Below are 21,896 nucleotides of genomic sequence, written 5' to 3' on the forward strand. Positions count from 1 at the left end.
CAGCATTATCTTCTCTGACAGTTTCTCTTGTCTCACTTAAGGAATGCAGAGCAAAGTCTGGCCAGGGTTGTGCTGCTCAGCAGATCTCTGCATGTGACTCCTTGGAGGCAGGATGGTTTTGCCATCATTGAATGTGTTGTGGTTTTCTGGTAGTTCTGTTACTGATCTGTTTATGGCTGTGAGGGTTCCTTCCTTATAGATACATAACTGACTTGTTGTTCCCCCCTGGAGTTTGAACAAATCTTACATCCTGAACAGAAAGGAAATCAACATCCTGAAGTAAATGGAGTTTTCATCTGCCAGTTACACAGAAAATGCAATTAATGAAGCTGGCTGAGCTAGCAGCTCAGTCTCTGTAGGGTGAAATACAAAGGTGCTTCACTCCTCATTAGGACAGTGTCTGATATGTCCTTATCAGTACTGTGAGACTGTGTAAAAGTGAGTGTCAGCAGTTTGACAGAACCCACCAGAAGAGGAGAGCAGCTCCCAGCTGCAGAGCTCTGCCTGCTGCCCAGTAGAAACTCTGTTGTTGTGTTATGGTTGGCAGAGTGGTTTCCTCTCACATCTGTCATGAATTACAGCAGATTTTCTTTGGCACGTCCTTCCCACTAAATAAATTTGTATGCTTGGAATACACACTCCAGTGAGTTCTTTTAACTTCTTCATGGAGTTGTACTCCTTTCCCTGGAGAGATCCAGAGGTGGAAGTTACAGAACTCCACAGAAAGGTTTTCACCAGGACTTTTCAAATCCACGTGGCTCTTCTAATGCCATCCCAGAGCTGTTACCCAGCTCTGCTTTATGTTCAGCTGATGGTGTTTTTCTGCAGTAGCATCCAGAGAAAAAAGCAGTTTACTCACTCCAGTTTCATGCCTGGTTTAAATTGTGAGAAACCATCTCCTGTTAAGACTCAAAACATCCACGGCAAGCAGGATTTCAAGAGTTTGTCTTTGAGATTTTAAGGGCAGGAGCAACCTCCTGAGTTTGTATTTGAGGTTTTAAAAACAGGAGCAAGCTCTGATAAAAGGTACAAAGTGTATTTATTGTGCTGTCAGAGGTGTGTGAATGCCCAGCTGCTCAGGGCTCTGCAGCTCTATTTTCACTGATTAACCTAACCTTAAAGGCATTTTGCCTTCGTGAGCATTTTCTCTGCTATTTAAAACAAAGTCTGGGGGGTTATTTCATCTTGTCTTGTGACCACAACAGCACAGACCTTCTCAGTGTCCTCTGAGTGTGTTTAATATTCCCTCTAGAGGGTGTTTCTTCCAACATATGAATCCCCAACTGCATAATTTTTCCCCAGAGCTGCTGCTATCTCATTTTTTACAACAAAACCCCCCAAACCCCTTAATTCTGCATCTCTGTGATTAATAATGCACAAAGAGAGTTCTTCCCAACCAAAATGCAAAGTGAGGTGTGGTTGCAAGCTGCCTTTTGGCAGCCATTCGTGGGCCTGTGTAAAATCCTGCTCTCTGCCTTCTCCCTGCTGGGTAAACATTTACATCCCACATGGCCCTTCCTTGGCAGGTCCAGAAGAGGTGAAGGATTGTGTAAACCTTTAAAGCTGCCTGAAAAGCTGAGGAAAATCTGAAAGATGAGGGTGACTCCATGTGCTGTGGAGTTTTGGTTCTAGGAAGGGGCTCTGGGGCTGTTTGCAAAGCAGGCAGGAAAGTGGGTGAAAAAAAGGGCTTTAGTCTTCTATAAAAATGAATTCTAGCTTACATTTTTTTTAATTTCTTAACTCCTCCCTGTGGATTTAGAAGGGTTTTCTCAGGCAACTGGATGTGGAACTTGTTTTCTGATCTCTTTTTGAGGATAGCATGCGTTCAGTTTGGCTGTAAGAATGTGTTTTGGTTTTATAATAGTGCAGCTTGAATACTGCCAACACTGAACAACAAACTGACACAGATCCCCCTCTTTTGGAGCTCCATTTGGACTTGCAAAATAATCCCCTTAGAAATGGTAAACACCATTTCTTCTCAGTTTTACTGAATTCTTGCTCAGACTGGAAATAATTCCAGCATCCTGCTTCTGTCTCTCTAATGCCACTGTGAATGATGTGTTTTAGACTTACAAATTGGTCAGAATCGGAAGAATTTGGAATCTGAAGTCTTTAATTTCTTTGGCTGCAGATGGAGTCATTGTTTCTAGAATTTCTGGATTGCTGTTAATCCCTGGGTTTTGATTCAAAAGGGGACCACTTGGTGTTTTTGGAACTCCTTTAAACCAGTTCTCTATGCAGTCTCCATCCTGACAAAACCAGCCTTTAGGTAATGGCAGTTCTGAGACAGAATTGGTGTGTAAAACCTAATCTTGGGCCTGACACTGTTTAGATTTACCTTGGTAAATTGTGCTGTGTAAATTGTGATATTTTCACGTAAATCTGATATGAAATACCCTCAAAACATTTGTTTTCCAGTGACATTATTTTTGCTGATGGATGACTGCCCTGGGCTATCTGCCATTAGGTGCTTATTAGGGATAAATGCTGCTCCTGCAAAGGTGAAGTTTTTAGAACAGCCACAAATGTAGATGTATAATATAAAGATTAGACTGAGTGATAATTGCAGGAGGAGGAAAGGAGAAGAATTCTGGGGAAACAGCCTTGGGTTTGGTCCCTCTGGTTCAAAGTCACAAAGTGCTGTCACCTGCAGTATTAATTGCTTTTTAAGAATTCCCAGGGGATAACTGCCAGAAAAGTTGAAGGTTACTGTCTGTTCCTTCCAACATCAGCACAATGTAACAAAAAAAAAAAGTTTTTTTCTTGTGAACCTTACTTTGGTTATTCTGTAACTTTTTTGTTGTGATAATATTGTTTTGTAACTTCCATTCGTGTTCTCCACCACACGGCCTGCATTTTAATGGCTTGGATAAAAGCTGCAAATGAGAAATGCTCCCCTTCATTTATAAATATTTATAGTGTAACAAGGCTCCAACAGCCACACTCTGAATTTCTGCCCAGGGTGACTTTCCTTAATGTTCCCATGGGAATGGCAGTGGCCCCTGGCTGAGTACAGATGAGAACTCTTCCTATTTTACCTAAAATATGGAATATCAGCATGTGTGTGTAGTAATTCCTGCTCTCCTAGTGAAGCCTGGGGGTTTGGATCCCAGGGATGGATTGGGATGGGAGCTGCCAATCCTGAGTCCATGCCCAGGGCAGGAAATTCAGAGCTGGCTCAGCTGCAGTCCCACTGCAGAATATTGACAAGCTGGGGATGCCTTTGTATTCTGGTCATCTGCAGAGAAAATTGTTAATAAACATCCCTGACTTCCTGCATCTCCTTCCTTTGAGTCAAAGCAGGGATGAAGCTCAGAGAGGAGCTCCATTTCCATGTCATGGCCTTATGGGATTTTTCTAAGTAGGTTTGTGCCCTTTTGTAATTTTTATTTTCAAATGGTTACACAAGACCACAAAAGTCATCACACTTGGGATAATCAATCTTTATGGTAGAAAGGATGGTAAAGTCCTTCTGGTATACTTCTTTTTTAGTTAAAAAAAAAGAATACATTCCCCCCCTTTGGAATGTTTAAATTCAGAAGCAAAGAGCTTTTAAAAATTATCCTCTAGAGAGAAGACACTATGTTGCCAAAATATTTAATGTTCTAGCATTTCTGGATGTTAATAACACAAAAAAACCTTTTTTTTCTTTAGGTTTTCTTCCCTTAAGAAGCTCTTCAGCATTTCAGACAATAATGAATGAGGGCTTTGAGTAGTATAACTTTTTTGTTTGTTTTTCCAGGTCTATAAAGGTGAATTTCAGCTTCCTGACTTCCTTAAAGAAGTGCCACAGGTACAGTATTGAATTAATTTCCTTTCTGTGGGTATAGCAGCAAATTACATCAAACAATCTTTACAAACCACTTTTTCATGAGCTTGATTATCTTGAATTCAGCATCCCAAACCTCTCCTGAATCCATGTGTAACTCCAGAGTTATTAGAGTGGTGTTTGTCAGCCTGAGCTGACTGAATATTGCTGTGAAATGGAAGGAAAATCTGAGTCTCTTTTCTGGACCAAACTGCCAAGTTTGTTACTTGGAGAGGAGCTTTTATCTTTTGTTATCTTGATTTGAAGCAAGTCTAGTCCAGAGGGCAGAGTTTTAAGTACTGAGAGATTTTTAAAAGAAATAGAGATGTTATCAAAGCCAACAAAACCAGCCATGGATAGGGGTGGTGTTTACTTAACAGCCAAGTGAGCTATGGAACTTCAGATTTTACAGAAAATTCATAATTTGGTACCCCCAAATGCTGTTAATTGTCATCAGTTCCCTAAGGGACCTGCAAAAAACAAGCAAAATCATGGAGCTCTCCAACTGTAGGATCTTGCAGATGTAAAATTGTAAAATCCCAGAACGGTTTGGGTTGAAGGGACCTTAAAGACCATATTTTTCCACCCCTTGCCATGGGCAGGGACACCTTCCACTAGGCCAGGTTGCTCCAAGCCTAGAGCAGTTCCAGGAATGGGACAGGTTAAGAACACCCAGCAATCTACCACAGACAAACCATTTTGACTTAACCCATTTGTTCAAATAAAAAACGATTTCATTTAAAAGGCAAACTGATCTCTTTTGTTCCAGCCCAAGAAGACAGTAGAGAGGAAGTCCCGTGCCAAGATAAAATGACCACGGCTCAGTGAAGTGAACTAGCTGTAGTGTGTGTTCCATGTCTCCAGAACATAACCCTGCTGGGCACAGCAAACCTTTCTGAGCAGCCTCTGTGTGATCTCTAACGTGGGCTTGGCTTTCTCCTGTCTGCCTGCTTGGATCACTGGGTGCTCCTGCTTTGCTCAGCTGCTGGAGAGCCATCCCAGCCCTGTTGCTCACAGCGTTGTCCCTTGTCACTGCTGGGCCATGTCTGCTCCACGTGTGCTGCTTCAAGGGGCTGGCAGGAGCCTGCTGGGCTCACTCCTGGGGCTTCCACATGGCATTGCTGGGATTATCCACAGCCTTCCAGATCAAACTGCAGGGATAGGGTGTGCCTGAGCAGGAGGGGAGGTGTTGCTGAGGAGGATTTGTGGAAAATGCAGGGAGATCCTTCAAAGCTGAGCACGCTCTGTGTAGATATAGCACTCTGTGCTAGCTAAAAAATCCTTGATTGGGAATAAATCCTGGGTTAAATCCTTTAAATCCTTGTTCTGCATACAGTGAAATGATGCTGTTTGTGTTTTCCAGTGTGATACCCAAAGGAATCTGGGCCACTCTAGATAAATATCTAGATATGATAAATATCACCTTCATTCCAGGGAGGTTCCTGCTAAATTCCAAGAGGTGGATTGGTATTTGGTAATACCCATTGGTTTAAATACAGTATTTATTGGTTTAATATTGGTTTAAATACAGTATTTACCACACTCTGAGCAGATTTATCCAGAGCAAAGGAAGACCATCTAAAAGACAAAAATAAGCATTGTGAAACAGTAAAAGAAAATTTCTTAAACCATAAGAAGTTGATCAAATTGAGGGTGATGGTGTTCTCCTTTAGTATTAACATTATGTAACCAAACAGCTCAAAGGTTTGGAGTGGAAACATTGGTGCTGATAATATTTGTGTCCTCTAATGTAAATAATTTCTTTTTAATTATTCACTTGGCAGACTGAACCTATGGAATAGAAGATAAAAATGGACATTTCTTGCACAGAAGGTAATAAAAGAGAATTGTAATTCTGCTCATTTGTTGCTTTTTATTTAGTTATGGTGATTAATTTTTTAGCTTCTGTAACCCCCTGGGTAAGGAAAATATGTAGATATGTTTTTTAAAGGAAACTGGTGGAGATGAGCTGATTTGTAATATTTACTTTTAACATTTCATAGCCAGTATTTCCAACAAGCTGCACTTCAGTCCCTGAACAGTAACAAGATTTTGCAGGGAGCTCAGTAAATTCCAGACCAGTTCAGGAGTGAGTGATGCAAAATTTCCTGTGTTAATCCAGGATTTTTACTTTTCAGCTTTGCTATCAGATGTCCTGGCCTGCCAACAAAAGCCAGCAAAATTTAAATCCAGTTTAAATATAGCCCAAAGCAACGTGCCCCACAAATATCCCCAAAATAGATCCTTACGTGGCCATAAATAAAAACACCCTAAATATAGCCAAAAGCACTGCTCTGTGTAGGAATAATGGATCTAAAAGCTTCCCAGAGATTAATTGCAGACCTTCACTGGGAAATCAATAGAGAAACCAGAATCTTTTCACACAGTCAATGTTAAAGTGACTGAAGCATCAACCTCATGTTGCCACTTAGCTCTGAAAAATGGATTTCAGGCTGCAATATTTCTGCCCAAAGCTGCTGCCCAGCTTCTGAGAAACCAAACTGGGAACTTCCCAGCAGCAACTTCCCACTGGAGGGAAGGAGGGAGGGACACTTCCAGCATGGCAATGCAGCCTGGGCTTACAGGGGTTTGGGATTTAAGTAGAAAATCAATTTTTTTTTTTTGCATTATGCTCCAAGCAGTCTCTCTAATGATAAACAATGGACAAAGCATTCCTTGCAGGAATGTGATTTATCTTGGCAGTGACTTTTCACCTGCTGGGACAACAGTGGCTACTCTTAATTCTGCATTATTTGTAATTCCAAAACACTGGTAAGGATAAAAAGCTGGATATTACCAGGAAAGCAAAACATAACTTTATTTTTTTTTCTTTAGAAGATCAACTGCTGCCTTTTCCATGGGAATGATCCCTCAGGCCAGTCCCCCTGGGATCAGAGGTGTGCTGCTCATGGCCTGCTCTCTTCAGAATGTTCTCTCCTGGTTTCTTCATCCTGTTTTTGTTCCAAATTTTGCTGTTGTGAGCGCATGTAAACCTGTTAAAAAAAAGAAAAAAAAAAAAAGTCACTGATGTTAATGTAGAACTGCATTACATTCGCACAACTATTTTTTTAAGGTTTTAACAAATGCAAAAGCAATGCCTGTCTCTGAAATTGCTCTTCTGTCTTAATTACGGAGCTCCATCTTCAAAGATTTTTTTCTTGTTTCTTGTAGCAGTTTGGTTTTAAATGTATGAAGCTTTCAAGAGTGATCTGTGCTTGTCCTAAAAGGTCTTTGGTGGAACAGTTTGTTTGTCTTATTCATATGTGGAAATTGTTAAATATCTTTTATTTAAAAAAAAAAAAGTTGATAAATTACATGTACAATTACAATTCAATGATCTTTTGTATTTTATTTTTCAAAATAAATGCTTTAAATGTGATTTTTGTTTATTTGTTTATTTATGCTTTTGCTTCCAAGTTAAGATTTAAATAGTTCAAGATGTTGATGTGAGGGGAAGATATGATCTCATGTCCTGGGTTTGGATCTAATTTTAAGATTTGCAATTTAATGCTTTTTGTTTGCTTTTACTAGCTGAGTGATGAAGAAATAGTGAATTGGAGTGTCCCACTGAGAGGTATAAAGGAAGTAAGGTGAGATTTGTTCACTGCAGGAAGAAGTAGGTAATTTTTAACCCCTTGAATTTGTTCCTCTAAAAGCAATTGTGTTCAGAGATGCTGAAACCTTGTGAAGTTGTATCCTAACGATCAAAACTTTGGGATACAATGTACAGTGGGATACATTTGGGATGAAATGATGATACAAAACCTTACATCATTCCTTCTGTAAGGTATTTTTGGGATGGTTGTTGTGTCTCAATTCCTGCTCACTGAAGCGCTGAAGGCGGTTTCAAACTTCCCGCTGGTTTTGAGAGGAGTTCTTTCAAAAATATTTGTATTTCCACAAATTCTCCTCTTAGCATCTGAGTGCCAGTTTGGCTTTCCCTCCCATCCCGTTTGGGATGATTTATCTATAACTTTACCTATAAATCTATATTTTCCGCGCTCCTTCCTCCCGCGCTGCCGGGGCAATGCCGGGGCCTCCCCTGCTGCCGGCTCGGGCTGCCGCTAATTAACGCGGCTAATTAACGCTGGGCGTTTCCCCCGGAGCTGCGGGGAGCTGAGGGATAACCCCTGGCTCAGCCGGGGCTGGGAGCGCTCCCGGTGCCGATCCCGATCCCGATCTCTTTCCCGCTGCCGGTGCTCCGCCCGCCGGGCCCCGGATGGTCCCTACGTGACGCGGGGCGCGGCGCTCCTCCCGGGCCGGAGCCGAGCCGAGCCGAGCCGAGCCGCGGGCACCAGGTGAGCCACCTCGACAGCCTGCCCTTCTCCCCTCATCCCCTCATCCCTCCATCCCCGAGGCTTTCCCCGCCCGGCGCTCCGCTACCGACCCCCGGCAGGTGAGGGAGGGAGGGAGCGGCAGGTGAGGCCGCCGGGCTGGAGGGGCTCCGGGAGCGGGAGGGGACCGCGATCACCCCGGCAAGGCGGGAGGTGGCGGTTAATGGTTCGTTATTAATGAATTATTCATTAGTTATTCATTAGTTATTGATTAAACCGGCGGACTCCCGGTACCCGCCTGCCCCGTCCAGCCGCGGTGGTGATGCCCTGTGGGTGATGCCTCAGCTCCTGACAGTGCTCAGAGAGCTCCAAGCTCTACAAGCTGGGGAATTCTGAGTGCAGCCCCAGTGTGCTTTAGCCACTGCTCAGTGCCAGCTCTCTCTGCTGTCCTGCTGCTGCCCGGGAAGGTCACTGATGGAGAATCCCATTCTCCCCATCCATGCACCCTGTGTTTGCTCTCAGCTGCTAAAGCTGAGTTACACTGTCCTTTCATCACACCCGGTGATGTTGTTTATGTCTAGGCATGCTGAGTATGTCAAGATTTTAGAGTCCAATGTGTGACACAGTTTACTGCAGCTCAGAGATCCCAGCCTCTCTTCCAGGATGTTTCTTTGCTATTCTGACAAGGATTCATTAGAATTTACTGGGTGTTGTGTCTTTTCCTGCTGTGTTCACACAAACCTTTGATCACCTGAGTCTCTTGAAGTTGGCTATGCAGAGACTGCTAAATCAGGTCTCATTATATCCCAGTTTCTCTTAAAAAGGTGGGACCCTTTCTAACAATCCTGTTGGTATCTCCCCAAAAAGCACATCTTGAAGAGTTCCCTTTGAACAGGAGTTTGTGTGGGTCTCCTCTGATGGCTTCATACATCAGCACCCTGATGAAAAAGTCTTTGACTGTATAACCATTATGTTGCTTTTTTTAGGTATTTAGCTTTTTTTAGGTTTATAACTTCACCAGCACTGGTGCAACCTCAGAAGGTATTTAAGAAAAAGCTGTTTGAACAAAATACAGAGCAGTTGAGGGAATAACAGAGCCTTGAAAAGCTTTTTTGAATCTTAGCATCAAGCCCAGCTCGATGCAGCTCAAGGGTTGCTGTCATTCCCTGGGGAATGAGGCCAAACTGGCAGGGCCTGTTCATTGACTGAGCCTCCTTTGCTGTGTGAGGGACAATATCTGAGCTGGCCCCAGCAAAGCTCCAGGAAGCAATCCCTGCTGTGAAATGACAGGTGGAAGGACTGGAAGGAGGCATTTCTGGTAGAGTTGGATGCTGCTGATGTTTGGATTAGTCAAATGTATGATTTAACGATAATTTTTTATTGGTGGTATTTCCTCCCTGACTATCTGTCGATCTAGATGTATTTGAAAGTGAAATGGAGGCATTTAGTTAGGTTAAATAAACAAATTCTGTAGATTTATTGAGAGGTTTAACAAAGGAATATTTTTGCACATAGTCAAAAATAATTATTGCACATGTTGGAAGTGGCAAGAAGAGGATCAGCCCAGGCTGGATGGAGCTTGGAGCAACCTCCTCTGTGGATGTGGCATGGGGTGGAACTGGGTGATCTCTGAGGTCCTGTTCACCCCAAATCATTCTGTCCTTCTGTGCTTCAGATGGATTTGTTTTCTTCATGACATGCACTGATGAACCTCTGTGTTTCTTTTAGGAGGACTCTGTTGCTATCAGCACAGCTCTGTTTCACTGCTCCAGGGGTGAACAGGCGAAGCCAGCTGGGAGAGGGACTTCACTCACCTTTTAATGAACGTCAAAAAACAGGTTCAGCTTGTCTGTCATTCATCTTTTTATTGCTTATTCTTGAAATCCTGGACTAATGATGGGCTGAGACCTTGTGTGCTAAACCTGATTATTGAGGGGATTGTGTTGTGTGGATGTTCCAGTGGCAAAGAAGGTTGTTATTCCCAAGCAGAATATAATTAATGCTGTCTCATGTTTTTTTCCCTTAAACCTTAGTGTCATATGGCAGGAGGATTATGAAAGAGGAAGAAAAACTCATTTTTCTCAGACTGTTAGTTCTGTCAGGGAAGAGGCCCTTTTTGGTGCAGTGCCAAATGGATGAACTTACCCCAAAAACACATTCTGTGGTCAATAATGCTGATATATTTAATGGAATGAATGCTGTTTATTCACAGTAGACTCCATTTAAGTGAAGTCTATTGGACATCCTTGAAAAATGCAGACAAAGAACACACTTTTGGTCAATCTTGAGTTCTTTTGAATAGTCTTAAGAGAACTGGAAATAGCAGCCAAAGCATTGGTGTCAAGTGGCAGCATTATAAATTATATATTCACAGTAAACACAGACTCACCCTCAATTTTTGACTGTGCATCTTACAAGTGAAGCTTCTGCAAGCTGTTTCTGGGTGATAATTTGTTTACCTCCTTAAAGGAGTCCCTAGCAAAGTAATTTATATTGTGTATATTCTTTATCTGTGAGACATAGTTGAGTTGTTTGGATAACTGCTGATGCCAGAATAAATATTGTTTTAGGGCAAATATTAAAATTGTTAATAGGGTGTGGCCCTTCAGAAGCACTTCCATCCTTATTTGTCTGCCTGTGCATTGGACTGTGGTGGGAAAACCATTATGAACTGTAGAGGAGAGAAATTAAATTCCTCTCCTAAGCTGAGCCAAACCTCTCAAGGAGCTGCAGCATAAACAGAAATGTTTGAAACTTCACAGTACTTGCTTATCTGTGCTTATTAGGGTGTTAAATAGGGTATTTCACCTCCAGATTTTGGTGGAAGAAGGCTGCCCACACAATGTGGAGGTTTTGGTCTGCTGAGGTCTCTAAAAAGTATCTGTTTTGCCCAGGGGCATCCCAGGTCTGTCTGGCTTCACTCTGAACTCAGTATTTACTTTCAGAGCTGAGATCTGACAGTGTGCACAATGACTGTGAGCAGAATTGTTAAGGCAGAGTAATCCATAATATCTTTTAAATTTTTATGTCATTTTTTTTCTTGCAGATTTTGAGGGAAAGCATCCTTTAGCTAATAAATAAATGTGCCAGATGTGCTTGTGCAAATAATCCTCTTTCTGTATTTTAGAGCGATTTGAGAGAAGGCTTAGAGGTAGATAGAAATATCTTTATTAGGGAGTTGTGACGCTGCTGGAGACACCTTGGGAGCAGGGATTTTACATAATGCAGTGCAAAGAGAGCAGCAGGCTTTCTCTTTGCCACTCTGCTCTTTCAATTATTATTTTTATCATGCAGTTTATTGTCAGTGCATCCCATCCTCCGGCCGAGCATGGACTGAGAAGCCTCGTAGGTGTCACTGGGGGCAGGGAATTAAATTGATAATTAGCGGCGCGATAAGCAGAGCTCCATATTTGTGTCTCGGGTGTGGAGTGGTGTGATGTGATGCGGCGGGCAGGGAAACGCCTGCTTCCCCTGGCTGGCTAGAAATCCCTGTTTTCCCGTTTCCCAGGGAATTCCAGAGCCCTGCCGGTGCCCGTCCCCGCTGAAGGTGACAGACGGAGCGCGGTTGTCACCAATGGCAGGGCCGTGTCCCTGCATCCCGCCCCCGGCAGGGCCGTGTTCCTGCATCCCGCCCATGGCGAGGGACAGGCTGGGACAGCGGCCACCCAAATTCTCCCAGCAAATGACATTTTCCTGCAAAGCCGCGCCGGAGCCAATCGCTCCCTGCACGGCGCAGCCAATGGATGCCGGGCTCTTCCCCAGCCCCTGCCGGCGGCTCCGGGGCTGGAGGGCCTTGGAATAGCTCTGCCGGCGGCACTCCTGCCCGCAGCCCTCTCCCGGAGCGCTTGGCATCCCTGCAGCATCCTTTTCCCGGGAATAACGCCGCCGCCGGGAGCGCTGGGGGTGCGGCGGCCGCTGCGGGGAGCGCCCCGGCGATCCGGGTGATTAATTTGGGTAATTTGGGTCTCCCTCCAGCACTGCCACGGCCTCCTACCCAGCCGAGCTGCTCCCCAGAGCCAGAGGGATGGTGGTAGTCACGGGGCAGAGCAAAGTGAGCGCGAAGGCGGATGATGCCATGTCGAGCTCGGATGCAGAGGATGATTTCCAGGAGCCAGCCACTCCCACCGCCAGCCAGGCTGCACAGGCGCTACCTCTGCTGCCTCAGCAGGTAAGGGCTCACCTGAGCGCGGGGCTGATCATGGCACCACACTCTGCCCACAGGTCAGCATTTCCATGTGGATAGCCAGCTCACTTTCCATGCTTGAATAAAACTAAATATCTTGAATTTATTTGAGTAGCTCAGCAGCTTTGTTTCCAAGTTCTGTCCGTGTTTGCACTTGGGAAATGCAATTAAGTGTTTATTCTGGTGCTTAAGGCATCCTAGGGTGTGATAATGAGGTTTTAGGCCTGATGGAAAGAAATACAGGTTTTTTTCAGTGCATAGTACAGTCTGATTGTGTAATGGAACCAACTGAGCACAAGTCCCAAGGTTGACCTGAGATTTCCTCATTTTTTCCCTCTCTCTGTGTAAAGCTGGGGAAGGGGTTTTGTTTTGTTCTTTCCCCAAAAGAGCCAAGAGGAGGCATTAATATCTCAAATACCTGCTATTTCAGCTGAGTGATTTCTGCTGTTTCAGATATCCAACTACAACTAGATTCCTCCCAGAAGCCAAAGTCTCCACTTTTTCACCCCTCACAGCTCCCTGGTTTATGGCAGTGGGGCAGTAAGCACACATTTATCCTGGTGGCAAACTGGAAGTACCTTTTGGAAGCTGTGCAGAGGCCTTGGGTGGCTCCTTTCTGATGTCCTGGTTGCTTTTGCAGTTCCCAGAAGTTGTCCCACTGAACGTGGGGGGGATGTTTTTCACCACCAGACTGTCCACGCTGCGGAGGTACGAGGACACCATGCTGGCAGCAATGTTCAGCGGCAGGCACTACATCCCCACGGATGCCGAGGGCAGGTACTTCATCGACAGGGATGGCACCTACTTTGGGTAGGTACAGAGTCCTCGGGGCATGCTTTGCATGGTCTCACTGAAAACTTATTTTTAAACTGATATTTAACAGCTTTTTTCCTTAGTTAAATCACATTCGTGGAGTATTTAACGTTCCACGCTTTCAAAGCATCGCAAGAGTAATTGCAGTTAAAAACTGTTTGTTGGCTGTGCAGTGGGAAAGGAAAAACCAGCAGTGCTTTGAATTTATGCATTATCTCCTCGAGAGTATCTCCTTTCAATGTATCAAGTTATTTAGGTGGTTTAAAGAAGTGTTTGGTGGTGCTCTGCACAGGAAGCTCATTTGCGCAATACTGGGTTTTAATTGATACTCAGTATCTAATAAGAAGAGGGAACGGAAGGAATGAATCTAGGATTCTTACACAGTTGCAAAGATGATGTTTTCCATCTTTTAAAAGGATATTACTGGTAAAAAAAGCACAAGCCTTAAAGAATTAATTTTTCTAAATTATTTTTGCTGGTAGTGCCTTATTCCTTCACTTCTGGGATTCCTTCCTAAGTGTTCAGCTTTTATTTTATTTTTAATTAAACTACCCATGATTACTAACGCTCCGTTTGAATTGGGGTGAGATTGCTACAAAAGATAATCAGTTTTCATGGGTTCAGGTCTTTCCCCAAAGCACACATTGCAATTTATCCTAAATTTCTTGTTTCTCCTTTACAGACATTTCCTTATTGTCTTCAGCAGACAAGGACTGAATTATTTCCAAAGCATTTTTGAGTTGTGCCACAATCTGGGACAGAGATAGATTAAGCCACTGTGTTTATTCTGAAATAAATGTGGCTTTACATGTGGCAATTTGTTGGAAAACCAATTAATTAGTGATGTGGTCAATCTCAATTGAAAATACATCTGGAACAGAGACCCAAGTTGGCACATGCTGTATTTGTTGTCAGTCTAAGGAGGATTGCAGTAATGCTTCTTTATTTGATAAGGTTTTATTGGTTAGCACTTATAAAGTGATTTTTTTTTTTGTTTATTTGATGAAGTTTTTCTTGGTTAATACTTATAAAGTGATTTCTTTCCCTGTTAAAAAATCCTGTTGCTTAACAGTGTTTCAGAACTGCAAGGAAACATGCTTTTTTTAAAATTCTGGTTCTTATTCTGTAAATGGCCCTGATCTGTGGAGAGAAACCTCCTTTGCAAAAGTACCATCCCTTCAGCTGTATCTGCATGGAATAAAATGTCCACGAGTCTGATTCTCTGGGAAAATGCAAAAGTTTATTTTGTCCCAGACCTAAATTTGATATACAGGGACTACAATCTCTTTCCCATGAAACACTGTGTCCTCTTCTGTGTTATAAATGGTTTCCTCCACATTGAATGTTTTGTTTAAAATACACTGATTTTTTTTCAAATGAGCTTTGAGGCAGAATGTGAAATGATGACTTGCAAACCGTTTTAAAAACAAACATTGGGAATATGGATCATTTATTTCAGTTACTGTCTCAGCAGAGCAAACAATGAATATCCACCATTTCCTCTCCTTCCCCACCTGCGAGATTTTTGGCAGAAATCTGTTTGTTAATGATATTTTTGCCCTTTTTTTTCAGAGACATACTAAACTTCCTCCGATCTGGTGACCTGCCACCCCGAGAGCGAGTGAGGTCAGTGTACAAGGAAGCTCAGTATTATTCCATAGGACCATTGCTAGACAATCTAGAGGATATCCAGCCTCTTAAAGGAGAAAAAGTTAGACAAGCTTTCCTGGGCCTAATGCCATATTACAAAGGTAAATAAACAAAGTAGCACTGACTGTTTCTTCTAGTGGGATTCCAGTGTTGTACTTCGTGCTTTCAGTCTGCTTTCAGCTCCCAAACCGATCCCATTGCAGCTGGGAAGTTTATGATGTATTTTTCATGCTGTTTAGATCTTTGAGGCCTCCACACCAGCTTCCTGCTGCATCCCAGAGGGTGGATTTCTGTGCTTAAAAGGGAGCAAGATCTAGGCTGTAATGTTATTAAATGAGAGGGTTTCTCTGCATTTGTTCTGTCAGGACCTGCAGCTGAATAAACTGAAGGCCACCAAGTTCACCAGATAATTTGGGCATATAATGATGCCAACAAGTTCACCAGATAACTGGGATTGATTTGATTATTATATATGCTGAGAATAACTGCAGTGAAAAGTTTCACCTGAAATAGTTGTCGTTGATTGCTTTTCCTTGGCGATTTGTCGTAATTCTCGAGCTTTTTGTTTGGTTTGTGTTTTTTTCCCCCAGACCACTTGGAGCGGATCATCGAGATAGCCAAGCTGCGAGCCATGCAGAGGAAAGCCAGGTTTGCCAAGCTGAAGGTGTGTGTGTTCAAGGAGGAGATGCCCATCACTCCCTACGAGTGCCCTCACTTCAACTCGCTGCGCTTCGACAGGAGCGAGAGCGAGAGCAAGCTCTTCGAGCACCACTGCGAGGTGGACGTGTCCTTCGGGCCCTGGGAGGCCGTGGCCGATGTCTATGACCTCCTGCACTGCATTGTCACCGACCTGTCGGCCAGGGGCATCACCGTGGACCACCAGTGCATCGGGGTGTGCGACAAGCACCTCATCAACCACTACTACTGCAAGCGCCCCATCTACGAGTTCAAGATCACCTGGTGGTGAGCTGTGGTGGCAGAAGGACAGAAGGACTTCTAGAGGGCGGAGATTCTTGTTGCTGCTCACATTCCTTGGGATCGGCCTGCTGGCAGCGGAGGGAGCCTGGTGCAGGGGTTGGGGAGAACCTCTGGAAACTTGAAAAACCAGCCTGAACTCAGACTGTTGGCTCAGGTACCTTAACGAGGCACAAAACAGAATCACCTCATGCAAAGGGTGGAGGGCAGTGGCTGAACATCTTGCAGAAGGTGCCACGTGGCTTCGGGATGGAATTGCAGATTTTTCCTGCATTTGTTGGCAATCTGGGGTGCTACTAAAGCTGACCTTTCAGTTTGACCCTCTTAGAGATGTTTTAGTTCCTCCTTCGACTTTATAAAATTGGAGTCGTACCCAGCACAAAGATTCTGGAAATGTCATTTTGATGTAATAGATAACTTTAAAAAAGAAGGAAAAAAAAAAAGAAGTATTCCCTATTTATTATTAATTGTTGTCAGGGTTAAGCTGTATTTCTTTTTTTAATTGAGAATCTGCATTGTGAATTATAATGTTATATTTCAATTATTTCCATTGTTATCAAAAGGAATAGCAGATTTGGAATATATTCCTTAATGCTTTTAGGAATAATAACTGTTCATGGAAGACTTGTGCCTGTTTTTAGCCTTAGAAATTCTACATGTTTACAATATCTACAAAAAACTCTATAGAATCAGGTCATTTACAAAGGCTTTTGGTAAATGAGAAAACCCTGTATGTATCTTCCTATTAGCAGTAGTAAGAGGAATATTTAATGTATATTATTTTATTACCGACTCTTTTTACATTCTGTGATATTAAACTTTATTTTAGACTCAAAGTCAGATGATATTAGACAAGTGCTTCCTTCACCTCACCTTCTTCAGACAATTAAATCTTAATTTTATCATTCTTGTTGACCCATCCTGGTATCATAATAGGAAAAATGAAATTCAGCCTCCACATTCCAATATTTCTCCACTCTAAACCAGTAGCAAATTTATTTCCATACTGAAAGGAGCATGGAACCACATTTTCTTCAAGATGTCATTTTTGCACTTCTGACATGAGCAACCACATCCCAAATTTTAATTACTGAATTCAGCCCAAAACTGAAAGGGAGAAAAATCTGAAAATCTTATTGTTTTGTGAGGTCCAGGAAACTCTTAAAGAGAGAGGAGGAGTAAGTGTTTGCATATTGCATTCCATTGGATTAATTAATCCAAGAATATTGCTTCATTAACCTTCTGACCAAAATTCTTGAGAAACATTCATGCCAACGATCAAAATCCTCAGTTATCTGAGGCAATTTTTAGAATAATTCTGAGAATTCCAGCATCAAATTATCTTCCAAAAAAAAAAAAAAAGAGACCTTTTTTTGCCTTGTCACCCTTTCAGGTATTTAATTTAGGAATTCAGTTGTCTCTCTGAGGTGGGTGTCTCTCTCCTGATCTCTCTGCAGAGGATCATTGTCAAGTGCTGAGTGTCAAGGCCAGAGATAAACCTGAATAGAGGGAGTTACGCACATTTGGATCTAAATTTAAGTTTGTTTCAATTGTTTCCTGAAATAATGGCCTTTTGTGTTACAAGTTCTTGGAGTTGGGTTTGGCAACCCAAAATTAAAAGTTAAACTGAGCCTAAAGTTCTCCTGTAATGAGAGGAAGCTTTGGTTGGTTTCTTTGCTGCCTTCATTTTGTTTTTCCCCTAGGGAATCTCAAACTGCAAACCACAATTTCTTATAAAATTAAATAACATCTTAAAGCTGAGCCTGACAACTTTTTGGCTGCTTGTGCACTTCAGATGTTTAACTTCAGGATTTTCAGCCTAGATTACAATGAGAATTGCAGTTTCACTGGGATTTTCAGTGGGTTTTTGCCACTTCCCATAAATGTATTTACAGAACTCTGGTTGGGATTCCAGCACTCCTTGCAGAAATGGATCACATTTGATTTTCACAGTGTATTTTTGGTTTGGCTTTAGGAATTTTCCTGCTATCGTCCTCGAGAAGCTGTGATGACAAAACTCCTGTTTCAGTCATATTTGTTGTTCCTTAATATGTTGGGCTTTTATAACTTTTTCCTGTTCATTACTTCAATATTTAAGGAAGGCAACCCCACCAAAAAAAGAAAATTAACATCTTGCTCTGTATCAGCTGTTTCTTAATCCAAACTCTCATCCTCCTGAAGACATTAAGTGCAATACTGGAAAGGAAAACATGGATTTAAACCCACATGCTTTAACTGGTGCTGGGATTTGTGATTTGTGCAGGTTAACAACGTTTTAATTGTTCCAAGCAGTCTCTGTTTACAAGGCTTTAGCTGCTCTTGCCTAACCTGTGCTCATTTTTTGACAGAAGCAGAAGAGTGCTGCAGGTGGATGGCAGGGGAGTGAAATCTAAAATCTGGGTTATGTAACATGATTGATTTCTCTTTTCTGGGCCTGTAGCTTTTGAAACTCTACATTTGCCACACAAAATGTGAGTAGCTGATCTACTAAATCCATGGCTGAGAGGATTGGTGGGTTTTGTGTGTTCTGAATATTTTAGAATTGTCTCATTAAACTGTGGAATACTGCTTTCTTTTTTATTTTTTTATTTCTTTAGGACTTTTCTTTGTATTTGGGCAGGCTGGTGTTTTGATAAAACGTTTTTTTTCTGTGCTTCTTAAGCTTTTTTGCCACTTTATTATCTACAAAGCCACTTTTCCACCCTCACACTCCCAAATCCCTGTGTTTGTGAGCAGTAAATCAATATTTAAGTTTTAGGAAGTCTACCTGGGACACACCTCATGATGTAATATATGCAAATACCTGAATTTGTTAATGTGAATATTTTTGAGATTTTGTGGTTCATTGTGTAATATTCTTCCCTGAATCTAGCTAGAGTGATAAGGGTTGAGTTAAACATGGTTCTGTGATAAGCCAGTTTATCCCTTCAACATCTCCTGCCCTCATTTGTAAAATCACTCATCCAAAGGCTGTTAAAGTTACAGGAAAACCAGGAATTTTCTTTGCTTCTCCCCAGTGAGTCATGAGGAGAATCAGGGCTCCTTCATCCACTCCAGGCTCCATTCTTGGAGCCAAAGTGGTCACAGGGTCTGACTCAGACCCTTGAAGGCAAAACTCAAACACTCCTGTCATGAGGAATGAGTGGATTTGCAGAAGTACCTAAACCTGGCCTTTGCTGAGGGATTGTTAAAATCCCAGCAAATGTGGATATTTTCAATTGCTCCAAGTGGTAGCTTTGTTGAGCTCTGACCTGCTCTGAGTTGGTGCAGTGAATGTTTTGTGATACAGAGGTTGAACAGTCCTTTTATTTGAGCTTTTTGCTGTATCTGAGTTTTCCCAGTGAAACCTAAAGCCCAGTGAACAGATTTCCAGCTTGTCCTGTGCGCTGAGCACTGATTTTTGGAAATCTGGAAGTGGGAGGGAATTCATTCTGCAGAATGCTCCCCAGTCACAACCTTCACTACCTCTAAAAGCAAACCTGGAGATCCTGATCCCCACTCCCCCACACCCCTGTTTGTTACACAAGTGCAGGAGGAGATGAGGTGTCTGGGCTGAACATTCCCAGCTAATGACTCCAGCTGGATCCCCCGTGGTCCTCACCCCCTTCTCTAACCTTTCACAGGTACAGGAAATTTCTCTCTTCTCTGCTGCACCCTCAGATTTGTTTCCAAGGTGAATACTCAGCCTATTTTAAACTCATTCTTAAACTAATATTTTAATATTGCAGTGTGGGGACTGTTAGTTGCTAAGGAATCTTATTTATGAAATCTTACTACTCTCAAAAATACCTGAATAAATGGATTATACTAACTTACAGCATAATCACTTTAATTTCACTCTTCTGCTTTTTTTTCTAATGACTGTTAAGAAATGTAAACTCTTACTTAGGGGCTTACATAGGAATATGTATTCAGCCTAAGAACGTGGATTTTGGGGGCTGAGGGCCTTGCTTGTTGCTTGCTGTGAGCTGAAGGATAACTGCATGAGCCCTCATCTGTTTTTTCCCTTAAAAAGTTAATGACTGGTGCAATTAAAGGTCATGGTTTTCTAGCTTCATTTGGCATTTGCAAGCCCTGGGAGCTCTCATTCCCAGGTTTATCCTCACTGCTCATTCTTGTTTAGAAATGACAGGGGACATGATGAGGAAGGTGATGGAAGTGGCAGCAGGGAAAATTCCTGTCAGAGCTGTTGTTTCCAGGGCAGAGTTGTTCTCTGTGTTTGGTTTCTTGCTGAAACCTTCAAGGAGGAACAATCCACCCCATTTGTGTGAACCTCCCCTGCTCACCCATTTGTGTAAATCCATTGTGATGTGGTTCTTGGAGCTGAAAGGGTGGAAAATCCCAGTGGCTGTGGGTTGCACTTGAATCTGGTTCAGAGGACCTTTATGTCACAGCTGGATCTTTCTTTTCTGCATGGCAAAGCAGAGCAATCACTTGGGACACAACTGCCTGGCAGGTAAGGGAAGAATTCAGAGCAGACACTGCAGAAAAATGATCTCTTAACTCATTATGAACTCTGAGATATATTTCTTTCACTTCTCTTCATGACTACTTCACCCTGGATAATTTATAGACTCCCCTGGCTTTAGGTTGTGGATGGCATTACTGAGCCCTGGAGTTGTACTGATCTATTTGTAGGTAAACAAATGTAAATCATTTCAGGTTTTTCACACACAGCAGAGAGGACCCACGATAGTTCTAAAGTTTTGGGCTATGAAAAAAAACAACAACCAAATCCTCCAATCTTTCATTATCTTTCTGCAAATAAGCTGATTTCAGAGGAAAATTATGTTCTGTTATTATCTCCTGTATATAATTCTCTAACTGGAAATCACTTTCCAGAACAGCAGTTCTTAGTCGTTTTACTTACACAAGCTTAGTATAAGTTTACCTCCACTTTCACTGTGACTTTTATAAATGGATTTTGTTTTGCTGAATTACAAATTGTATGTGTCTATGCATTGTAACCTGTAATGCCTTTGAAAATCCAGCCTGGATGCTAACGATCAGGGTTTGGAATTCTCTCCAAATGTGGTTTTGTTAATTTTGTTGACGTGTGACATTCAATACTGTGAGTACCGCAGTGTATTATTTCTTTATACTTTTGACTTTTCAGTTCAGGTAATATATAGTCTATCTGTTTTTTATTTAAAACACGTAGACGAAAATGTGGATATAAAGGTTGTGTTGTGCAATAAATAACTACAATACTGAAAACTGTTGGAATTCTGGCTTATGTGGTCTGCAGCCACTGCAGTGCCTTTCCTCACCTTCCCTGGGATTTCAGTGTGCTTTGCCTGGCTGCAAATGAAAATTAAGACACAAATCTCTGTCCCAGGCTGCTTTAATGGCATTTAGAGGTTTCTCATCCCTTCCTGAGCAGCGTGCTGTTCTCCTGGGGACACCAACTGCGAGCAGATCATTCCAATTCCATCCTTCCTTCCCCACCCACCCATTCCTGTGACAGAGCACCGGGACAATCCCAGCAGCCTCCCCTGCTTGTACAATGCTCAAAAACAACCTTTCTGGCTGCGTTCAGAAGTATTTTCCCTCGAGCTGAAGTAATTTCCTTGCTGTTCCTCTGTCCTGCTGAAGCGCTCCCTGTCTCACAGCGGGATGTCCATGCCGAGTTTAAAAAAAAAAAAGAGAAAAAAAAAAAAAAAAAAGAGATGGAACACAAGGCTGTGTAACTGAGAGTGGAATGAGAAGTTTGGGATAGTAGCAGGTGTTTCCCTCCCTGCTGCAGAGAGCCCAAGAGAGCTCTGGGATGCTCGTGTGGGGCTGAGGAGCCGCTGTGGGTGTGGAGAGCGAAGGGAGGCCGCTCGGTGGGAATGCGGCTCGCTGCAAGGGGCAGACAGCAGGGAGCTGAGGAGAAGGGCTGTGGATCTGTTCAAAATAGAAATCTGTGCGTGCGACAGCCCCGCTGCCCTCACACCAGCCCCGCTGCCCCTCACACAGCCCCGCTGCCCCTCACACAGCCCCGCTCCCCTCACACAGCCCAGCTCCCCTCACAACAGCCCCGCTGCCCTCACACAGCCCCGTTCCCCTCAGGACAGCCCCGCTGCCCCTCACACCAGCCCCGCTGCCCCTCACACCAGCCCCGCTCCCCTCACACAGCCCAGCTCCCCTCACACAGCCCCGTTCCCCTCAGGACAGCCCCGCTGCCCCTCACACAGCCCCGCTGCCCTCACAC

General features: G+C 43.0%; 2 protein-coding genes across 9 annotated transcripts in view; both read left to right on the top strand.

Moving 5' to 3' along the window:
* The window catches only part of TPST1 (tyrosylprotein sulfotransferase 1), a 31,825-nt gene extending 24,638 nt beyond the window's left edge, over positions 1-7,187 (top strand). For 3 of the 6 annotated variants that reach the window (XM_085078183.1, XM_085078180.1, XM_085078181.1), the window contains exons 4-7: positions 3,743-3,793; positions 4,578-4,653; positions 5,593-5,641; positions 6,644-7,187. In XM_085078183.1, coding sequence (XP_084934309.1) covers positions 3,743-3,793; positions 4,578-4,622 — 96 coding nt within the window. In that variant the 3' untranslated portion in view covers positions 4,623-4,653; positions 5,593-5,641; positions 6,644-7,187. The remainder of the gene's footprint in view (positions 1-3,742; positions 3,794-4,577; positions 4,654-5,592; positions 5,642-6,643) is intronic. The other 3 variants (XM_085078182.1, XM_085078184.1, XM_085078185.1) reach the window with 3 other exon arrangements.
* Positions 7,188-7,332: 145 nt separating this feature from the next.
* Positions 7,333-20,920, top strand: KCTD7 (potassium channel tetramerization domain containing 7). 3 transcript variants are annotated; one of them, XM_085078186.1, is made up of 6 exons: positions 7,333-7,398; positions 9,811-9,920; positions 12,058-12,250; positions 12,906-13,075; positions 14,651-14,829; positions 15,319-20,920. In XM_085078186.1, the coding sequence occupies exons 3-6, from the start codon at positions 12,107-12,109 to the stop codon at positions 15,693-15,695; spliced, it is 870 nt and encodes a 289-aa protein (XP_084934312.1). In that variant the 5' UTR covers positions 7,333-7,398; positions 9,811-9,920; positions 12,058-12,106; the 3' UTR covers positions 15,696-20,920. The 3 variants fall into 3 exon arrangements, with proteins under 3 accessions (XP_084934312.1, XP_084934313.1, XP_084934314.1); XM_085078187.1 differs by lacking the exon at positions 7,333-7,398 and adding an exon at positions 7,866-8,106; XM_085078188.1 differs by lacking the exons at positions 7,333-7,398; positions 9,811-9,920 and having other exon boundaries at positions 10,124-12,250.
* The last annotated feature ends 976 nt before the right edge of the window (positions 20,921-21,896 follow it).

This window comes from Lichenostomus cassidix, chromosome 19 (genome assembly GCF_008360975.1).
Source record: "Lichenostomus cassidix isolate B80296 chromosome 19, HeHo_3.0, whole genome shotgun sequence".
Taxonomy (NCBI): Eukaryota; Metazoa; Chordata; class Aves; order Passeriformes; family Meliphagidae; genus Lichenostomus; species Lichenostomus cassidix.